Raw genomic sequence first — 16,811 nt, 5'->3', positions numbered from 1 at the left:
GCGTCTCGGAGCTGGGATTCGGTCTGGTCTGCTGCCATATAGACTATTTACAATCTATATTACGATTCTGGTATTAGTCCTTATACTGATTGATAATTCATCATGTCTGCCGGCAAGATTCTCTTTCTTCATGGATACACTCAGGTACGATGCCCTCCGAACGCTCTCTCGTTATTGATCCCGACTAACTGAATCTCCTGTATCTAGTCGGGTCCAGTGTTTGCCAAACGCAGCGCAGGTCTCCGAAAGGCTCTTGGTAAGCTTGGATTTACGACCCACTACGCTACCGCGCCTATCTCGCGACTTGTTCCGTTGGACGCGCCTGAAGAAGAGCGACAGGCGCTGTTTGCCAAGGGCTTCAAAGAGGAAGACTCGTACGCATGGTTTGTGCAGAATGATGCCACGGGCGAGTACGATGGAATAGAAGAGAGTTGGGATGTACTGAAAAGCTATATAGAAAAAGAGGGACCATTTGTTGGTGTCGTTGGATTCTCACAGGGCGCTGTGTTGGGCAGTATGCTTGTGCACACGCTGAGTCGTCTTGCGCCTACGCAAGAGGGATTCAAGTTTGCTGTATTGGTCAGTGGATTCCGTGCTCGGTGCCCAGGTAGCGATGAGTGCTATCCAATTACGATCCCGACGCTGCATGTCATGGGCGAGGCGGACACAATTGTGTCCAACGAGAAGAGCCAGACGCTAGTGGATGCATGCGTTGAGGACCAGCGCAAGGTGTACGTGCATGCGGGTGGCCATTTTGTGCCGTCGAACAAAGATGCTGTCAGTGCTGTCACTGGATTTATCAAAGAAGTGCTGAAGATGGACTAGTTGAGCATATACATATTAGATGGTTGTAGAGTGTATATTAGTAATTATGTATAGAATGTATTAATCATCAAATAAGGTTCACTATTTTGCGCGCGGAGGTTCGTCGGCAAGAGTTGAACCATTGACGACAACAATCACTCAACGCGCGCCCATCTGATTCCCCATAGTCTCCCGAGAAAGGCCTATTTGCCATCATTGTATGTTTTTCCAGATTTTTCTACGATCGGGAAGATACTAATCTTGTTTTAGAATGTCGTGGTTTAACGACATCGACTCGTCGCGGCCGCTCTTCGGCTCCGAGCCGTACGCCTCTTCGCCGCAGGACTTCACCCAGCAGCAGTCGCCGACACTTGCTACTACTTTTGATAATTCTCTTCCTACGCGGTCAGACTCGCCGCTGTACTCGGTGCAGCCGGTGGTGCCGACGAAGCGATCTCATGAGGCTGACTATCACCAGCAGCAGCAGCGCAACATGCTCTCGCGTAGCCACACCCCGCAGCAGGAGACTAGCAATCCGGCTGTTATTCAGGCTCTGTATCAGCAGAACCAGAACCAGGGTCAGAAGCAGAATGGACTTTTTCAGCAGCAGCAGCAGCAGCCGCAGCAGCAGCAACAACAACAACAACAACAACAACAACAAAATGGACTGCCTCCGCAACTTGCAAATCTCAACCCCCAACAGGTTAGATCATTCTTTCAGATGCAGCAGCTGCAACAACAGCAACAGCAGCAACAACAACAGCAGCAACAGCAACTACAACAAAATTCCTCTCCTCAATCTGCTGCGGCCACACTTGGATCGCCTGGGATGATGTTTATGCAGCAATCTCAACAACCGCAACAGCAGCCACAATCACAGCAACAACAGCAACAACAGCAACTGCAGCAGCAGCAGCAGCCACAGTCTCACCAACAGCAGTTCCTCCCCCAGCAACAGCAGGTTAGCAAGCTGCAACAAATGCCTCAGCATTCACCACAGCTCTCCACGCGCTCTGTCTCTGGCAGCTCAGTTGGTTCTTCTTCTCAGACTGCTGTTCCATCTTCATCCAGCAAAACAGGTACTCCTGATCAGTTCATGAAGACATTACTTGAATTTATGCATAAACGTGGTACTCCTATCACGTCCCATCCGTTCATTGCCAATCGTGTCGTGCCCTTGCCTCTTCTCTATGCTGCCGTCATGAAATGTGGCGGATCAGCGCAGCTTAACGCGGCAGGCATGGCAATGTCGTTGCAGCCGGGGGCAAAATCCTGGTACTCTATTGCAGCAGCTTTAGGATTTGATATAAATGTTACACCCGATGTAGCAGCCCAGCTTGCTATCGCGTACCAGAAATATTTGTTGCCGTTTGAGGAGTGGTGGATTTCGTCGCCGCAACACCAGCAGCAGTTACGAATGATGCAGACCCTTGCTCAGCAGAAGCAACAGCAACAACAGCAACAACAGCAACAACAGCTCCAGCAACAGCACCAGCACCAGCAACAACAACAGCACCAGCACCAGCAACAGCACCAACAACAGTCTCTACCCGACATGCAAAATCCAATGACACTTAATCAACAATTACTCTCCACCATGTCTCCTCAGCAGCACTCACCAATCCAAATAATGCAGCAGCAGCTACCTCGCCATTCTCCAATATCTGGCGCGTCCACTCCTATTGCAGCTCAGCAGATGTTACCTCCTGGTCAGCATGTCTCTCCAGCAATTGCAAACGCAGGATTGCCTGGCACGCCACAAAGTCCGCGACAACGTAGCCGGAGTAAACCTGGAAGACAGTCGGTTCCGCCTACGCCACAGCAAGTTGTTGCATCTCTTCCTTTGCAGTCGTCTCTACCTCAACAACCTCAGCAACAACGTATGGTTCCTCCGTCACCCATCATGACGCAGGTGTCATCTGCGGATTCCGTTCCTGCGTCGGCTGTGACGGCTCCTACGGAGTCACGCAATGACGTAGTTACGTATGTTCCGAAGACGCGTCGACTTGATTTGCATGGTGGGTTTAACGTGAGCATCCTTGCTGGACTTGGAGACGAAATTGAGACAGTGCGTGGCAGTTATCCTCTTTTGCAAGAGCTTGGAGAGATTTCATTGCATGCACTCACAATGTCGCTACGCAGTTTAATACCAGGCGAGCTTAAGGTGAGTCTTGATACGCTGCTGCTAATCACCCGCGAGCAGCATATTTTGATTCCGGTCTCGGAGTGCGAGGATTTGATTGATGCTCTGCTTGATTGTGGTGAAGTCTGTGTGGAGAAAATCAGCGCTCTTGATGTTGAATTGCCGCCAACGCCACCGGCGGAAGGAGAGAGAGTCGTGGCTGAATATGATACGTACGAAGCAATGTCGCTCGCCACTCGTGAAGAATTTGATGGGTTTGCGGCACCGCTTCCTGCTGGTACGGTCAAGCAGAAACTGGCTGTTTTGGCGGAGAGGTTAGCTTCTGTAACTACGATTCTGCGCAATGTCTCGTTTTATGAACCAAACCAGGTGTTTTTGGCAACGTATCAGCCAATGTACCGATTTATTGTCGGGCTTGTTCGAGACCTAGCCAATGGTGGTGCTCTAACTCAGAGAGTATCAGCGGGTATGAGAATTTCTCTTATTAAAGACTGTATTGTCATTTTGTCAAATATTGCACACGAAGTTAGGCTTGTTGGATCTGAGGATGCAAGGTGGCTGCTTGCTCTTGTCTCAGGGTTTATACCCGGACTTGACCATCGATTCACTATTAATGGCACAACCAGTACTGTCTGGCCGCCGTACGTGCCGCTGAAGCACAGATATCTTGCACTGGCTGTTGATGTACTCGCCAAACTGCTGGCAAGAGAGAGGCCTAATTTGAAACTCCTGCGGCAAGTACTCGTCCCGGAGAGATCAAAGAATCCGGCACAGGATGCGCAGTTAGTGGGCAAATTGTTTTTCCTTTGCTTGTGCACTTTCCCGCGGTTGACCGACAGCCAGTTACTGCCGCGAGCATTTGAAGTGCGACGGCCTGTGCTCGAGCAGAGTATGTTTGCTGCTGAATTACTTGCGCGGATCGTGTCCCAAAGTGATGATGCTGAAGCTGAAGAATTTGACGTGGTGCTAAAGAGCGTGATGGCGTATGTTGACTTGTGTATGAAGCCGTTCTTACTTCGAGCTGCGCGGGTACTACAAGGATTTGTGACTGCACCACCGCCCCGTGGTGCGCCTCAGAATCCGGCAGCGGCAGCGGCAGCGGCGTTGCAGATGAGCAATAATGATATCAATCCATTTGCTCGAGTCGTGCGAAAAGGTACTAGTGTTGTGAATATGCTTAGAAAGAGGAGTGAAGGTGAGGATGCAGCCAGTAGTGCGGATGTCGATCTTGAAGTGTTGGTGCTGAGAATGTAGGATTGTTAGCCTTTTTGTGAGTGTGTTTTATACTGTATGAATAGAAATTGTATCATTACTTTTACTAATAAAAAAAGTTCATTCCACTAAATGAAATACATTAAGCCTTATGTACCGTATTCTGTACACTTTCTGTATCATCTTCTTCTGGGATTTCGTCAAAAAGTCTGGTAGTAGTCAAAGGTGGATTTACGACAGTTGCGGCATCATCATTTTCAGTCGAGCTCATTTCAGTTTTGATTCTTCTTAGTTCTTTAGAAGCAGAACCACCTTCCTTATCAATTTTTACCTCTTGATCGATTTCTAATTTCGCAAGTTTCTTTGCTAATCGGGCTTCTTTTCTAGCGTCATGAGCGGCTTTATGAGCATCCATTTTCGCATCATTCCATTTTCTAATCTGCTCGCCTTTAAAAAAGATCACAACCGGAAACACTGAGCCAATTGCCAATGCAACTAATCCAAGCATGGTATTTCCCCAGCCGTAGCCTAGAGCAGCGTACATCTGACTAGCGAAAAGAGGCATCGCGAATCCAAATAATGAACGGAAAGTAGTTCCTGCAGCAGTGGCAGACGCGGCGTACTTCGGATTCATATCGATAAGGTATGATTGGATACATTGGAAAACGGAAATCATAGCGATGCCGAACATTGCCGCGCCAATAAGTGGCATTATCCAGTGTAATTTCTTCTCAGCACTCCACCCGTACCAGATTAATCCTACCGGCATAAAAAACGAGCCAATAGCAAGTGACGGAAGTCTGTATTCTGGCTTTGTGACGCCGCCGTGAGAGGCGACGAGGCGATGGTACACGCGCTGAGAAATCGTAGTCACAGTAAGGATACCTATAACAAAGCCTATTCCAGGGCCAAGATACAGCAAACCACAAATTCCAAGAGAGTATCCATAAACAGTATGGTACAATGGTGAGAAGGTGACGAGGAGAAGATAGAGAAAGCCGTATGTGAAAGCCATGTAAAGACCGAGCGAGAGGACGATGGGGTTTGTAGTGAGCATGAAGAGCGGACGAGCAATTGACGACACAACTTTATCACTCAGTGACTCTCCTGCAATATCGAAAACCGTGTGCAGAGATTCGTTTCCGGTAGCCTTGCGTAGGACGACAGCTTTGTTGCGAAGAAGAATCGGGGCATATGTCTCCTCGAGAAGAAGTACGCCAAAAACAAATACGATGCCGCAAACGATGGTAAGAATCCAAAATATCCAGCGCCATACGAGATTCTCTGCAATAAATCCTGCAATAACTGGTGCTAGGACAGGTCCGAGAGTAGGTCCAACAGAGAAGAGGCCGATTGCAGAAGTGCGGTGATCGTCATCCCAAACGTCGGCGACGACACCAGCACCGATCGCAAGAGGTGCAGCGCCACCGCAGCCGGCAAGAAAGCGAAAAACAAGAATCTGTGTAAGAGAATGAGAGAGACCGCAGGCCACGTTGAATATAACAAGGAAAAAGATCGACACGGTGAGCACAATTTTACGGCCAAAGATTTCAGATAGAGGGGCAACAAAGAGTGGCATTATTGCCCATGCCAGAATAAAGATTGATACTATCAAAGCTTTGACAGTGACATTAGTGACTCCAAATTCTTCAGCAATCTGGGTGGTTGCGGGTGAGATAATAGAAGAGGAAAATGGACCTAAAAATGTATAGAGCGAGACGGTAATTGTCGCTTTCCATTTGCGCACATTTGGCCAGTTGCGAGGGTTCAAGGGATCGTCTGGTGCATCCCAAGTTACAAGCTCCGGATCAATTTCTTTAAGCACGAGACCGTCGGAAGGAGCATTCATTTCGCCATCAGCGGCTGTGAGCGACTGGTACTGCGAAGCGACAGTCTCGTAGGTTTTGATGCGCTGCAAACCGACAAGATCTGCGGGTGCGTCTCCATATAGCTCTTTCTCAGACAGCCCAACTGTATTAAACGATGCGACTGAGCCGGCCATACTTGGACGGCGCTGCAGAGCAAGAGCGGTGGAGGCTCTGCGAAGCGGTGGAGGGTTGGAGACGGGGATAAGTGATGAGCGCCTGGATCGAGTGCGAGTGAGTGACGGCGCAGTGGCAGTCGTCGCTGGGATGTTCGATGAAGAGATAGAGGAAAAAGCAGCAGCAGCATTGCTCGAGCTACTGTTGCGTCTGTCCATCTTCGTATGCTAGTTGCTAGTTCTTGAAAGCTAGTAAGAAGACAATCATGCAGTGATAATCTGCACAAACTGTGGTTGCGCCGCATGTAAAACCTAAACCTAAACCTAAACCTAAACCTAATTTTATTGTTTCTCGGATTCATCCGTATGCTCTTTCGTTGCGAGGCAGTAAGATTATGGACGAGCGGCAGCAGCAGCAAGCGTATCTGCTCCTGCTCGAGAAATACAATGCTGCACCCGAACATGCGCTGCTTGCGGGCGGCATTGAGGACTGGGAGGGAGTCGTCCCTGATAACGTCGACAGATACGGCTTTGTTGATACTAAGCAGCAGCAACAAGAGCAGTACAGATATCGTCATAGACCATTAAGAAGCCTGCTCGGTTCAAAGGGTATAACTAGAACAGCACCGGCGGCGGTTCGCACTCGGACAATCTCTCCAGACGAAGAAGTCCGTCGTGAGCGCAAACGTGAGAGTAAATGGACAGCCATGGCTGTACGCTCCAACAGCTCATTTACATTCGACATCCGCTCTCTAAAGCTGCGTTCTCGAACAGTCAAAGGAGTACCAGATGCGTGGCGAGCAGCGGCATGGGCCTCTTTTGTGGGACTCGACAGCAGAACCAACAACAGCATGAGTAGACTCTACTCTGAATATCTCTCGCGGGCCTCTCCTGCAGATTCACAAGTTGACCTCGATGTGCCTCGCACTGCTGGCAAACATGTTATGTTCTCCGCTCGATATGGTGGAGGACAGAGGCTGCTTTTTCGCGTATTGCATGCTTTTTCACTGCATCGTGCAGACGTTGGATATGTGCAAGGCATGGCCGCTCTTGGCGCTACTCTGCTCTGCTACTTTGACGAGTCAACCGCGTTCGCTATGCTGGTGCTTCTATTTGACAAGCGACATATGGACGTCCTCTATGCTCATGGATTCGGTGGTCTTGTCGCAGCTCTAGATGACCTCTCGACGGCTCTTGAGAAGCGTAGAGTTGGAAAAGCCTTAGTGAAATTGGGCATCGAGCCGATGGTCTATGCTACAAAGTGGTATCTCACCCTCTTCAACTATGCTGTACCATTTGCCACTCAAGTGCGTATTTGGGATTTATTTCTTCTCATTGGCGATTTAAAGGTGCTGCATGCTGCAGCTATCGCACTTCTTGATGCTATGGGGGATGATCTTGCGGTTGACGACTTCGAGAGCGCAATGACTAGACTGTCTAGAGTTGTGGAAATCAAGGACGTCGATCTGTATATGAAAATCGTCGAGTACGAGTACAATACGCTGCTACAAGATTGAACTTGTGTACATACAACTTATAGAAAGGATTATATAAACATTAATGAATATGAGAAGCTGTCTAGACTACTTGTAGAATTCGAACTTGTCAACATCAGAAGTCGTCTTGACTTGTGAATTATAAGCCTCCTCTAAATCAGAATTCAAGATAACATATCTGTTCTTGCGCACCGCTCGTAATCCTGCCTCCTGCATAATCGCCGCAATAACAGCTCCTGAAAGCGGATCGTTCCGCACAATCAATGAGTCCAGATCTACCTCCGGTGAAAGTGACATCTTACTCGCAATGGTCGAAAAGATCAAACGTCGCTCGCGGCGATCGCGCAAGTTGGGAAATTCAATCTTTCGATCCAAACGTCCTGGTCGCAGCAGTGCCGGATCAAGCGTGTCGGCTCGGTTCGTCGCCATAATCACTTTGACATTCGATCCTTGATCAAATCCATCCATCTGGTTAAGTAACTCCAGTAGGATTCGCTGAACTTCGCGATCGGCACCGGTCTGCGCGTCAAAACGTTTTGTCGCAATAGCGTCAATCTCGTCAATGAAGATGATTGACGGAGAGTTTTCGCGAGCAAGTCTAAACACGTCGCGGACCATTCGGGGTCCTTCACCGAGATACTTTTGAACGAACTCTGAGCCAACGACACGAATAAATGATGCTGTTGTGCTATTCGCCACGGCCTTGACGAGCATAGTCTTGCCTGTTCCCGGGGGGCCATACAGTAATACGCCTCGAGGAGGTTCAATTCCAATCTGCTTGTAGAGTTCGAATTGAGTCAGAGGCAGTTCGACAGCTTCGCGAATCTCTTGCTTCTGCATGTCAAGACCACCAACATCGGCGTAGCTCACGTTGGGCTTCTCGTCGGCGCCCAGCATCGCGATGCTCGAATCAGCCTCGGGAGGTAAAATATCGACAAGAGAGTTTGAATGTCTATGTAAAGCCACCGAGGAGCTTGGCTTCAAAAGTTCGCGATCAAGAGTAGACAGGATTCGGACTACGTAGTTTGATCCTGTCGTCGAGCCCACGATACCACTGTGCGTATCGATCGGCTCGAGGAACTGCCCAATCACGAGCGGAACGGACTGGATCCGCTTGACTTCTTCCTGTGCACGCATCAGCTCGCTCTTCAAATTCCGCTGCTCGTCTTTGATGTATTCTTCTTGCAGGTTGATGTACTCGAGTGCTCGCTCAAGCTTCTTTAGTCGCGAGTACGGATCCTCTGAAACCGCTGCCTCGACTGGCGCAGCGAAGGCCATCGCAGCTGGCTCTGCCTTTGTGCTTGTAATTCCTAACTCATCCATCGTGCACTAGACTGAATGCTGCGCGTAGAAGGATTGAGTGTGTGTGTGTGTGTATGTGTTGGGACGAAGTGTGTATAGCTGGCGTGGAGTCTCGTGGATTCCCACTCTACGCTTCGATGATGACGAAGCAAACAGCGCTGGCGCAATTATGCACACGTGATGTCTATTATTATGACTAATACATTCAATATGATTATATAAGCATTTTCTTACTCTTGCTTTGCATCTCTTCTCCTTGTCGTTTACTGCTGCCGCCTTTTCTGCTGCTACTTCGGCCTCGCATGCCAATATTCTCCTTGCCGTCTGTGTGCCGGATCTCAATTCGTCCATGTGGCCGCGTAGCAATCCGATACTCATCCGGCTGTCGCAGCAACAGCTTAAATGAAAGCTTCTCGCTATCTCTAAACATCTCGACAACATCGCCATGCATCAATTCGGCCTGCATTCCTTTGCCTATCTTGACTCCATTGACAAAACATCCGTTCAAAGAAAAGTCACATAAATGAAATGTGTATTTGCGGCTATCGCTTGTAGAAAGTAAATTTCGGCGGATGGCGCAGTGTATCTTCGATATACGTCCATCTTCAAGGTCGACATCGCAGCGGTTTGCTCGACCAAACCAGACAACATCGTTCATGAGCACTTGGTCTTTGAACGGTTTGCTGTCGGGCATTGTGCGTAACATGAGCCATGCATTTGGTGGAATCATCACCGCATCGTCAGAGTCTTCGGAGTCTTCAGCTGCATCATTAGGTATTTGGCTGTCGTGTTCGAAATCACGCACGATACCGTAGTGATTATTGTAATCTTGCGATTGTGATTTGTTGATGAGTGATGTTTGCGCGTCCAGTGATAATTTGGCCGTGGCGGCGCGGATCTCTGTCGAGTCCACTTCCGATACACTGTCCTGGTTGACGTCATCTATATCCTCTCTTGAGTTCTCTATTTCTTGCCTAATATGGTCTTCAGCGTCACTGTTACTCGAATTTGTATCTTTTTCATGTAGAAGCCAATCCAGCATCAGAGCACCTTTTGCGCTCGGCCGTTTGGAAGCATCGACAACGAGCAGTTCCGTTATGAAAGCACGCGCCTTTGCACTCACTCGACACATATCCAAGGGCTCTGTGCTGTAATTTCCAGTCACAATCTGCCGACACAATTGCTCCTGTGTGGCTCCGCTGAACGGGCAGTATCCTGTAAGTAGCACGTAGACCAGGCATCCGACGGACCACATGTCGACAGCATTTGAGTAAAAAGCAGATGCGCGTTTGGCTCCGCCGCGGGTGGCGTCACGAGTTTTGATGACTTCAGGAGCAAGATATGACATTGTTCCACAAAACGTGCGCAAAACCGAGCCCGAATCGGCGATCTTAGCTAAGCCAAAATCAGTAACTTTAATGTGCACGGATTCAGGTGTCTGTAGGCCACTCCCGACCAGCAAGATATTGTCAGGCTTGATATCGCGATGTGAGATGCCCAAAGCGTGAACGTAGGCTAATGCCTGCAATACTTGGCGCATTATGGCTCGCGCAAGAGGTTCATCGAGCGGACCGTGGGCGGTAACATAGTCCATAAGGTCTCCACCGCCGACGTACTCCATAACCACGTAGATAGTGGACGGATTATTATCGAAACACTCTTGCAGACGCACAACATTTGCATGATCCAGCTTCGTCAGGATCTCGACCTCGCGACGTACAGCCAAACCAGCGAGCACGCGTTTACGTGGAATTACCTTGACAGCAAACAGCTCGCCTGTTTCTCGTTCGACAGCTCGTTTAACGACAGCAAATGCTCCTTTTCCAAGTTCTTCCTGTATCGCGTATTTTGAATGTATACCGTCTTCCTCCTGCTGTTCGTCTTGCAAGCTGCCGTGGCTTGCATACGCGGGTCCGAGGCGCAATATGAATCGTCGCTCGTCGGATTTGACTCCCAGACCGACTGCTATCTCGTCACCTTGGGTAATTATACTTGACCTGCGCTTAGGTAGTCGTTGAGTGTTTACAAACGTGCCATTGGTGGAAAGGTCCTCAATTAGCAGGATCGGTTTCGAAGCGTTCCTCGCATCTCTCTGCTCGTGTTTATTTAGTTTTGTTTTATGAGATCAGAAGCAATCGCAGGTACGTACTGTCCATATTCGAAAATGCCGGTTAGAAAGCCGACGTATATCTCCAAGTACAATATCGCAGCTTGCATGCCGTCCAAAAATCCATTCTCTTGTCGTCGTCGTCATGCTGTCTTTCTCCTGCGCAACCTCCTCGCGCGCAGGCAGACGCAGATCAATGTCAGTAGAGTTGCCAGACACACAGACGAGAGTACATAACAAGTCCGACAGTGTCGAGTCAAATACGTCCGGCGCCGTCGAGGGCTGTGTCGGCGTAAAGTCCATCTTCGGCTGGTGTACTCGTCTGCTGTGCTTCGCGTCGAGAGAACCGCGTTCGCTGAGTATGATCTGCTCAACACGTGATTATCACGTGGTCAACGCGTGAAGGCGACGGATGCACCGCTTACGCGTGCTAGAGCTTCCTAACTCCCAAACAAAGTTGGCATGGCGACGGACAGGCTGAAGGAGATAGCAGTGTTGCGAGAGCGGATAGCAGCATCTCCCAGTGTCAGCTCACCTGTGTCGTCTCCTTCAAACAGGCAGGCGTTTGCTGAGGCGCCGGTGATTCTTGATATTGGGTGTCGAGGCATACGAGCTGGTCTGGCGGGTGGACGAACCCCCATCTGCGATGTTGCTGTTCTAAATGATAGAGAGACATTCTGGCCGCTGGATCGGCGGAGAGGTGACGAGCAAATGACAAACGACCTACTGCAAGCCACTCTCACAGAGATTTACTATCGCTATCTGCTCATTGACGGTCGCAGTCGCAAGGTCGTCGTTCTCGAAAGACCGGGACTGGCTGATTGGATTAAGAACTCTATTAATTTTACTTTGTTTAACTCTCTACAGGTAATATATTAAGGTGAATATCTAATTTTTGAGCGGTGCTAATTGAATATAAGAGTATTTCAGTCACTTTTGTGCTTGCGCCAGTGTGTGCCACTATTGCTGCCGGAACCAGTTCCGCGCTTGTTGTTGATATTGGCTGGCATGAGACAACAATTACTCCTGTAAGAGTTTACTTTTGGTTGCACATTGCGTTTTATCTAATTCGAGAAAAGATTTACGACTACAAACCGATAATTGGTGGCATCTGTTCAACTACGAGAGCGGCCTCTGAACTACACAGTCTAGTATCTGATGCTCTGTTTGATTCCACTGGAGTCAGACCTTCATTTTCCGAAATTGAAGACTTTATTGCTCGTGCTGTCTACCTCCCCCGAAATCCTTCACCGCCATCTTCCATAATTTCAGCTTTTGCTGTTTCTTTGAACGGTTCTCTGTACTATGTCCCGAGCCGTCCAACCCGCTCAACACCTGTCCGTGATTGCTTTTTTCAATCATCTACAACTGGCGATGATATCGAGCATCAGACTCTACATTCTCTTATTATTTCATCTCTACAAAAGCTAAACAACGACGCTCGAGCTCTCTTACAGCATCGAATCATTTTCGCTGGTGCATGCAGCTCTATCCCCGGCCTAAAATTATCTCTGATGGAAGAGGTACAACGAGCATTTCCTGACGCGAGGGCAATCGTGAGTTTGGGTGCCTGGTCTGGTGCAAGTTTATACCTTTCACGAGAACGTGAGTACTTTTTTTCGTTAAGAGGCGCGGGCAGACGCAGCGGGAGCACTTCAAGTACCAGTTTCCGGATTCCAGGTGAAATAGACAGAGAAAAGTTTCTTATAGAGAAGCAATGTGATCTTTACGACTGGAGAACAGCTTCTCAATAATATGGCAGCCACTAGAGTGCAAGAAAAATATTGTATTATGTAATTGCTCAGCCGCATTATGAGCCGCATAAGCATATGCCTGAAGGTAATATCACTTGATCGTAAGAATTATTCTATTAATCTCGATATTGCGGTTCTATTTCTGTCGTTTTGCAAAATAAAGTGACTGTGAAAACACGTATTATAAATACAATCCAAGTTGTTCTATTCAAATTATTTTGTGAAATAAGAAGTATCTGCGCAGTTATCGGAGAGTCGGTATATTATAGCGGTGCCGCCTGTCTTCGTGAGGAGGATACTCTCATCAGCGGCGCCAGCGACTACTTCTGACCCGAATTCTTATATTTCGTCTGAAAAATGTAAAAGATCAAAACACTCCTGAAGACGATTGAGAGCATCTTCAGTCTTGGACTCCTTTTTAGCGTCGTCCATCGGCCATCTGGAATGAACGAAAGAGACGCAGACTGCCTCCTGAGCCTTTTAATTTGCCGCATGTGCCGTCTAGCTTGCGCACTTCGTATACAGCTGAGAACTATACGGTAAGTAATCTGGTAAACTTCGTCAATATTGCTGCTGGTAAATTATTTCGACGTAACGTTCTCGGGCTTGCGTTAGGTCTAAACAGCAATCTTTGATTTGAAATTTCGTATTATTAAAGAACGCTCGAAGCATCAATTTCATTCCAAATTTTCATCAGAAAGTTCATATCTTTCCAGCATCTGCTATTATCTGCATAGCACTTTACAGCCATTTCTCTGGCTCGTTGTGCCTTATTCACCGTTTCACTCCGAGATCGAGCGCATTGCGGCTGATGGTGTAAAGCACTCCTAAGTTCTGAAGAGCTATACGGGTTATCGAGTCCACTCTTGCATATCATACAGCGCACTGGGGACAAAAAATGCTGTACATATCGATTTGATATTTGATTATGGCTGTCAGAGAAGAACGTGGGTCTTACTTTGCGCCTACTACTGAGCCTGTTGCGCCCGCTTGATTGAGACTTTGGATGAGCAGTATGTCGCGATGATTGAGGCTGCTGAATGCAATTCTGAGGTCGAAATATTAAAATATACTGATGATTCAGTGGAGATAGAATTGCCTTTTTCATTTGTTGACCCTACCGTTGATAAGCTTGCCATAGCTTTTCGTAACTGTATGCCACTGTATGATGTATATCAGTAGGGTTTAGTAGGGTTTATAAATGTAGATGTAGATGTATTTCTAAGACCATATTAACATGCTATAATAAACCAAACCCGATACCAAAAGCACAAAAAAAACCCTTTTCCGACTTATAAGTCTAATAATTTAACCCTGAGAATGAGTATCTACCGATTCCAACTAAATTTTCCAATTTTTGGCCAGGCACTCTCATTGTTCAATCCAGGTGAAGTGCGTGGGCTTCTAGGCGCCGCAATATTTCCTGCACCACCACCACTCACAATGGAAGTACTTGCTGCAAAACTGCGTTTTAGCTTCTCTAATTTATTTTTTGTTTCTTCGCATTCTTGTCTGGCGAGGACTTCATTGGTTTTGGCAGTAACTAGCTCAAGCTTTAGGCTCTCGCAGTTCTCGCATTGCGGTTCCTCTTGAACTGATGCAAAAGCTGCGATGGATGCTAGTGTAGGAGTAGCATTGGGTGACAGTAGTAGTGCAGCAGCAACGTCTTCAGGGCTAACTAGTGAGCTACTGCGCTTGCTGAAAGTTGACGACGAAGACATTTGAGGCGAACGCGTCTGGTTCTGGCGTCCAAGTCGCAGCTCGCGTAAACCAGATGGCAGCGCTGTCGGCGACTGCTTGCTTGCAGTCGGAGAAGTAGGGTCATAGTAATCATACTCGTCCTCCTGATTAGTAGTCGTCTGCTGTCGTTGTCTCACTTCGTTGAGCATGCGTTCGTACTTACTTCTCTCACGCTGAGCATCCTGATACCGACTTTTGATCTCAAATAGCTGGTCTTTCAAGTCTCGAACTTCTGAGCACTTGCTATCAAGATCACGTTTCAAGAAGCCAACACGTTCGCGCTCAAAAGCAGTCTCAGCCCGAGCATCGTCCACTTGTCGAGCTAGGTCTTTGAACGTCGCCACGCGCTCCATACTCTCTGGGGCGGTGCTAAATTTTTCCTGCATATCTAGGATCTGCTTACGCATCTCTTCGTCATCTTCTGCTTGTTCGCCTGGAGATGTAGCGTACAGTGAAGAATCTTTGCTTCTTTTTAAAAACTCCTGAAACGCTGCTCGATCTTCTCCACGTGCACGTTTCTCAGCCTCAAGCTCCTCAGCCACAGAAGCGTGTTGTCTCTGTAACTGACTTAAAGCAATAACTAGATCCTCAATCTGTCGGTGAAGCTCTCCATCAGTTGCGCGTGGCATCTCGTCAAAGTACAAACTGCTGGCGCTACTACTGCCTTCGAATTCCGACAGCGACGATGCCCGACGCATACTTTCACTGGTAGCTGTTGAAGGGGCTACTGCAGTATATGAAGACCAGATACGGCCCACAAACCGAACAGCGGCAGCATGTATCTCTGATGTTGCTTTAGGTTGGGCAGAACCTATTCCTGCAGGTGATACTGCAACGCCAACCTGTCGGCCGTTTTGACTCAGAAGAAGCTCATACTCATTCTCAAGATCCTCAAGTACATGCCGGGAAGCCACTAGTGTAAGCGACATTGCGTCAGCAATGAGCTGCCCCTCATCATCTGCATAGACTTGCCACAAGTCACGGCCGAGCAAAAGAGAAAGCGCTTCATCTTCTTCTTTTATTGCAAGCAGTCGCTGCTCATTGGCTTGCATGATGGCGACAGCAACGCGCATAAGAGTTTCTAGCGCGCCCTCTGCAAAAATAACATCGTAGATCCGAAGAAGCATGCTCAGAGGACAAGTGACTGCAAAGATAGATAGAAACCACTGTGTGGCGTATATGTTTTGAACTCCTAGTTCTTCAAGGTGGTTACTAACGGTAGGCACAAAGCGCTCTAGCAGACGAGTGAATTGAAACACTCGGAGATGTAAGCCTGCCATATCTGCGGTGAACATTGTTCGAAGATCGTACTCCTCCATTAACCGTACAAGAACACAAAACGCAGCGCGTTCATCCATATGCATCAGTAAAGGGCCGACTAGGAAGGCTAGTCCTTGGCAATAGCCGACTTGCATATCATAGACGCTAAACGCACGCAGCACTTGTCCAAGCATTTGCTGACCGTGCCCACCGCGCTCGCGGAACATCTCTACTGTTGGAAATGTACGGTGTAGATCGCGCAAGATCACTTTGTCGTACGGCGATGGCTCTGCCACAAGTGAATTGAAGAGAGTCTCGAGAGTTGGGTCACTGGCGCCTGCCATGCTTTGCCAGACGAGTCCTCGCAGGGGTGCAGGCACGCCTTCTTTGATCTGCAATTATTAGCTTTCTCATATCCAAAAACCAATTTGAGACTAAAACAGAATTGTAACAAAAGACATACCTTCTTGGAGAGAAGACAAGGGAGCCGCGTAGCAGTTCGCGGGTAATCGGCCACGAGAGCAGTCCAAAATTCGAGATCTGTCAATGGCGCAGCAATAACAGATGCGGGTCTTGCAAAATCGTCAACCTCTACTATTTTTCGTAATTCATCGACACTGACTGGTCTGGTTCGTCGTGGAGCAGTGCTAGTCTCGACAGAAGATATGAGAGCTTTTGGATCGCGCTCAAAGCGAGCATTCTCGCGTTCGAGACGCGCGACTAGTAGAGCAGTGTCGGATCGGTCTGCACATTCTGATTCAGACTGTTCAAGTCCATGCCAATCGAGATCAGCGATACCGTCTGAGACAGACGTGTGAGCGGTTGATGGAGTATCTTCTTCGTGGTCTGAGAAAGAGCAGATCGAGGAGACGTCCATGCCGATAAGAAGAAAGAATGAATATAGGAAAAATAAAAGTAATTGAATGCAAAGAGTGACTATAAAAGCAGAACAATAATTTATTGAAAGAGAACGGAAACAAAGGAATGAGAATGGCAAGAGAAGATTGACCAA

The 16,811-nt window shown here is 48.1% G+C and overlaps 8 protein-coding genes across 8 annotated transcripts; 4 read left to right on the top strand and 4 right to left on the bottom strand.

Moving 5' to 3' along the window:
* The first annotated feature begins 7 nt into the window (after positions 1 to 7).
* V2V93DRAFT_376850 (serine hydrolase FSH) lies at positions 8 to 891 on the top strand. The gene is made up of 2 exons (XM_066911854.1): positions 8 to 144; positions 208 to 891. Exons 1-2 carry the CDS (start codon positions 103 to 105, stop codon positions 823 to 825), a joined length of 660 nt encoding a protein of 219 aa, XP_066762945.1. The 5' UTR covers positions 8 to 102; the 3' UTR covers positions 826 to 891.
* A 59-nt stretch (positions 892 to 950) lies between these two features.
* V2V93DRAFT_376849 (uncharacterized protein) lies at positions 951 to 4,289 on the top strand. The gene is made up of 3 exons (XM_066911853.1): positions 951 to 1,022; positions 1,075 to 1,687; positions 2,249 to 4,289. The coding sequence occupies exons 2-3, from the start codon at positions 1,076 to 1,078 to the stop codon at positions 4,199 to 4,201; spliced, it is 2,565 nt and encodes an 854-aa protein (XP_066762944.1). The 5' UTR covers positions 951 to 1,022; position 1,075; the 3' UTR covers positions 4,202 to 4,289.
* Positions 4,210 to 6,383, bottom strand: V2V93DRAFT_376846 (major facilitator superfamily domain-containing protein). The gene has a single exon (XM_066911852.1). It carries the CDS (start codon positions 6,357 to 6,359, stop codon positions 4,302 to 4,304), a length of 2,058 nt encoding a protein of 685 aa, XP_066762943.1. The 5' UTR covers positions 6,360 to 6,383; the 3' UTR covers positions 4,210 to 4,301.
* A 144-nt stretch (positions 6,384 to 6,527) lies between these two features.
* On the top strand, positions 6,528 to 7,726 carry V2V93DRAFT_376845 (rab-GTPase-TBC domain-containing protein). The gene has a single exon (XM_066911851.1). It carries the CDS (start codon positions 6,536 to 6,538, stop codon positions 7,655 to 7,657), a length of 1,122 nt encoding a protein of 373 aa, XP_066762942.1. The 5' UTR covers positions 6,528 to 6,535; the 3' UTR covers positions 7,658 to 7,726.
* On the bottom strand, positions 7,539 to 9,035 carry V2V93DRAFT_376844 (P-loop containing nucleoside triphosphate hydrolase protein). Its single transcript, XM_066911850.1, has one exon. It carries the CDS (start codon positions 8,957 to 8,959, stop codon positions 7,724 to 7,726), a length of 1,236 nt encoding a protein of 411 aa, XP_066762941.1. The 5' UTR covers positions 8,960 to 9,035; the 3' UTR covers positions 7,539 to 7,723.
* A 64-nt stretch (positions 9,036 to 9,099) lies between these two features.
* On the bottom strand, positions 9,100 to 11,371 carry V2V93DRAFT_376842 (kinase-like domain-containing protein). Its single transcript, XM_066911849.1, has 2 exons — positions 11,088 to 11,371; positions 9,100 to 11,030 (listed from the first exon to the last, which is right to left on the bottom strand). Exons 1-2 carry the CDS (start codon positions 11,346 to 11,348, stop codon positions 9,153 to 9,155), a joined length of 2,139 nt encoding a protein of 712 aa, XP_066762940.1. The 5' UTR covers positions 11,349 to 11,371; the 3' UTR covers positions 9,100 to 9,152.
* Positions 11,372 to 11,449: 78 nt separating this feature from the next.
* V2V93DRAFT_389169 (uncharacterized protein) lies at positions 11,450 to 12,979 on the top strand. Its single transcript, XM_066912351.1, has 3 exons — positions 11,450 to 11,912; positions 11,966 to 12,073; positions 12,125 to 12,979. The coding sequence occupies exons 1-3, from the start codon at positions 11,508 to 11,510 to the stop codon at positions 12,797 to 12,799; spliced, it is 1,188 nt and encodes a 395-aa protein (XP_066762939.1). The 5' UTR covers positions 11,450 to 11,507; the 3' UTR covers positions 12,800 to 12,979.
* Positions 12,980 to 14,127: 1,148 nt separating this feature from the next.
* V2V93DRAFT_329729 (rab-GTPase-TBC domain-containing protein) lies at positions 14,128 to 16,676 on the bottom strand (the record flags this gene model as incomplete). Its single annotated transcript, XM_066907634.1, has 2 exons — positions 14,128 to 16,191; positions 16,263 to 16,676. 2 exons carry the CDS (start codon positions 16,674 to 16,676, stop codon positions 14,128 to 14,130), a joined length of 2,478 nt encoding a protein of 825 aa, XP_066762938.1.
* Between the last annotated feature and the right edge of the window lie 135 nt (positions 16,677 to 16,811).

Source organism: Kockiozyma suomiensis (genome assembly GCF_038497685.1).
Source record: "Kockiozyma suomiensis strain NRRL Y-17356 unplaced genomic scaffold V2V93scaffold_22, whole genome shotgun sequence".
In the NCBI taxonomy this organism is placed as follows: domain Eukaryota; kingdom Fungi; phylum Ascomycota; class Lipomycetes; order Lipomycetales; family Lipomycetaceae; genus Kockiozyma; species Kockiozyma suomiensis.
The sequence above is the reverse complement of the archived record's forward strand: the minus strand, read 5'-3'. Positions and strand labels throughout refer to the sequence as shown.

Coding starts and splice junctions, on each gene's coding strand:
- V2V93DRAFT_376844 (XM_066911850.1), bottom strand. CDS start 8,959: ATGGATGAGTTAGGAATTACAAGCACAAAGGCAGAGCCAGCTGCGATG.
- V2V93DRAFT_376842 (XM_066911849.1), bottom strand. CDS start 11,348: ATGGACTTTACGCCGACACAGCCCTCGACGGCGCCGGACGTATTTGAC. Junction 11,031..11,087: donor GGCATTTTCGAATATGGACA/GTACGTACCTGC, acceptor AAACACGAGCAG/AGAGATGCGAGGAACGCTTC.
- V2V93DRAFT_376850 (XM_066911854.1), top strand. CDS start 103: ATGTCTGCCGGCAAGATTCTCTTTCTTCATGGATACACTCAG. Junction 145..207: donor TTCTTCATGGATACACTCAG/GTACGATGCCCT, acceptor TCCTGTATCTAG/TCGGGTCCAGTGTTTGCCAA.
- V2V93DRAFT_376846 (XM_066911852.1), bottom strand. CDS start 6,359: ATGGACAGACGCAACAGTAGCTCGAGCAATGCTGCTGCTGCTTTTTCC.
- V2V93DRAFT_389169 (XM_066912351.1), top strand. CDS start 11,508: ATGGCGACGGACAGGCTGAAGGAGATAGCAGTGTTGCGAGAGCGGATA. Junction 11,913..11,965: donor CTTTGTTTAACTCTCTACAG/GTAATATATTAA, acceptor ATTGAATATAAG/AGTATTTCAGTCACTTTTGT. Junction 12,074..12,124: donor ATGAGACAACAATTACTCCT/GTAAGAGTTTAC, acceptor ATTCGAGAAAAG/ATTTACGACTACAAACCGAT.
- V2V93DRAFT_376849 (XM_066911853.1), top strand. CDS start 1,076: ATGTCGTGGTTTAACGACATCGACTCGTCGCGGCCGCTCTTCGGCTCC. Junction 1,688..2,248: donor AGCAGCCACAATCACAGCAA/CAACAGCAACAA, acceptor GCTCAGCAGAAG/CAACAGCAACAACAGCAACA.
- V2V93DRAFT_376845 (XM_066911851.1), top strand. CDS start 6,536: ATGGACGAGCGGCAGCAGCAGCAAGCGTATCTGCTCCTGCTCGAGAAA.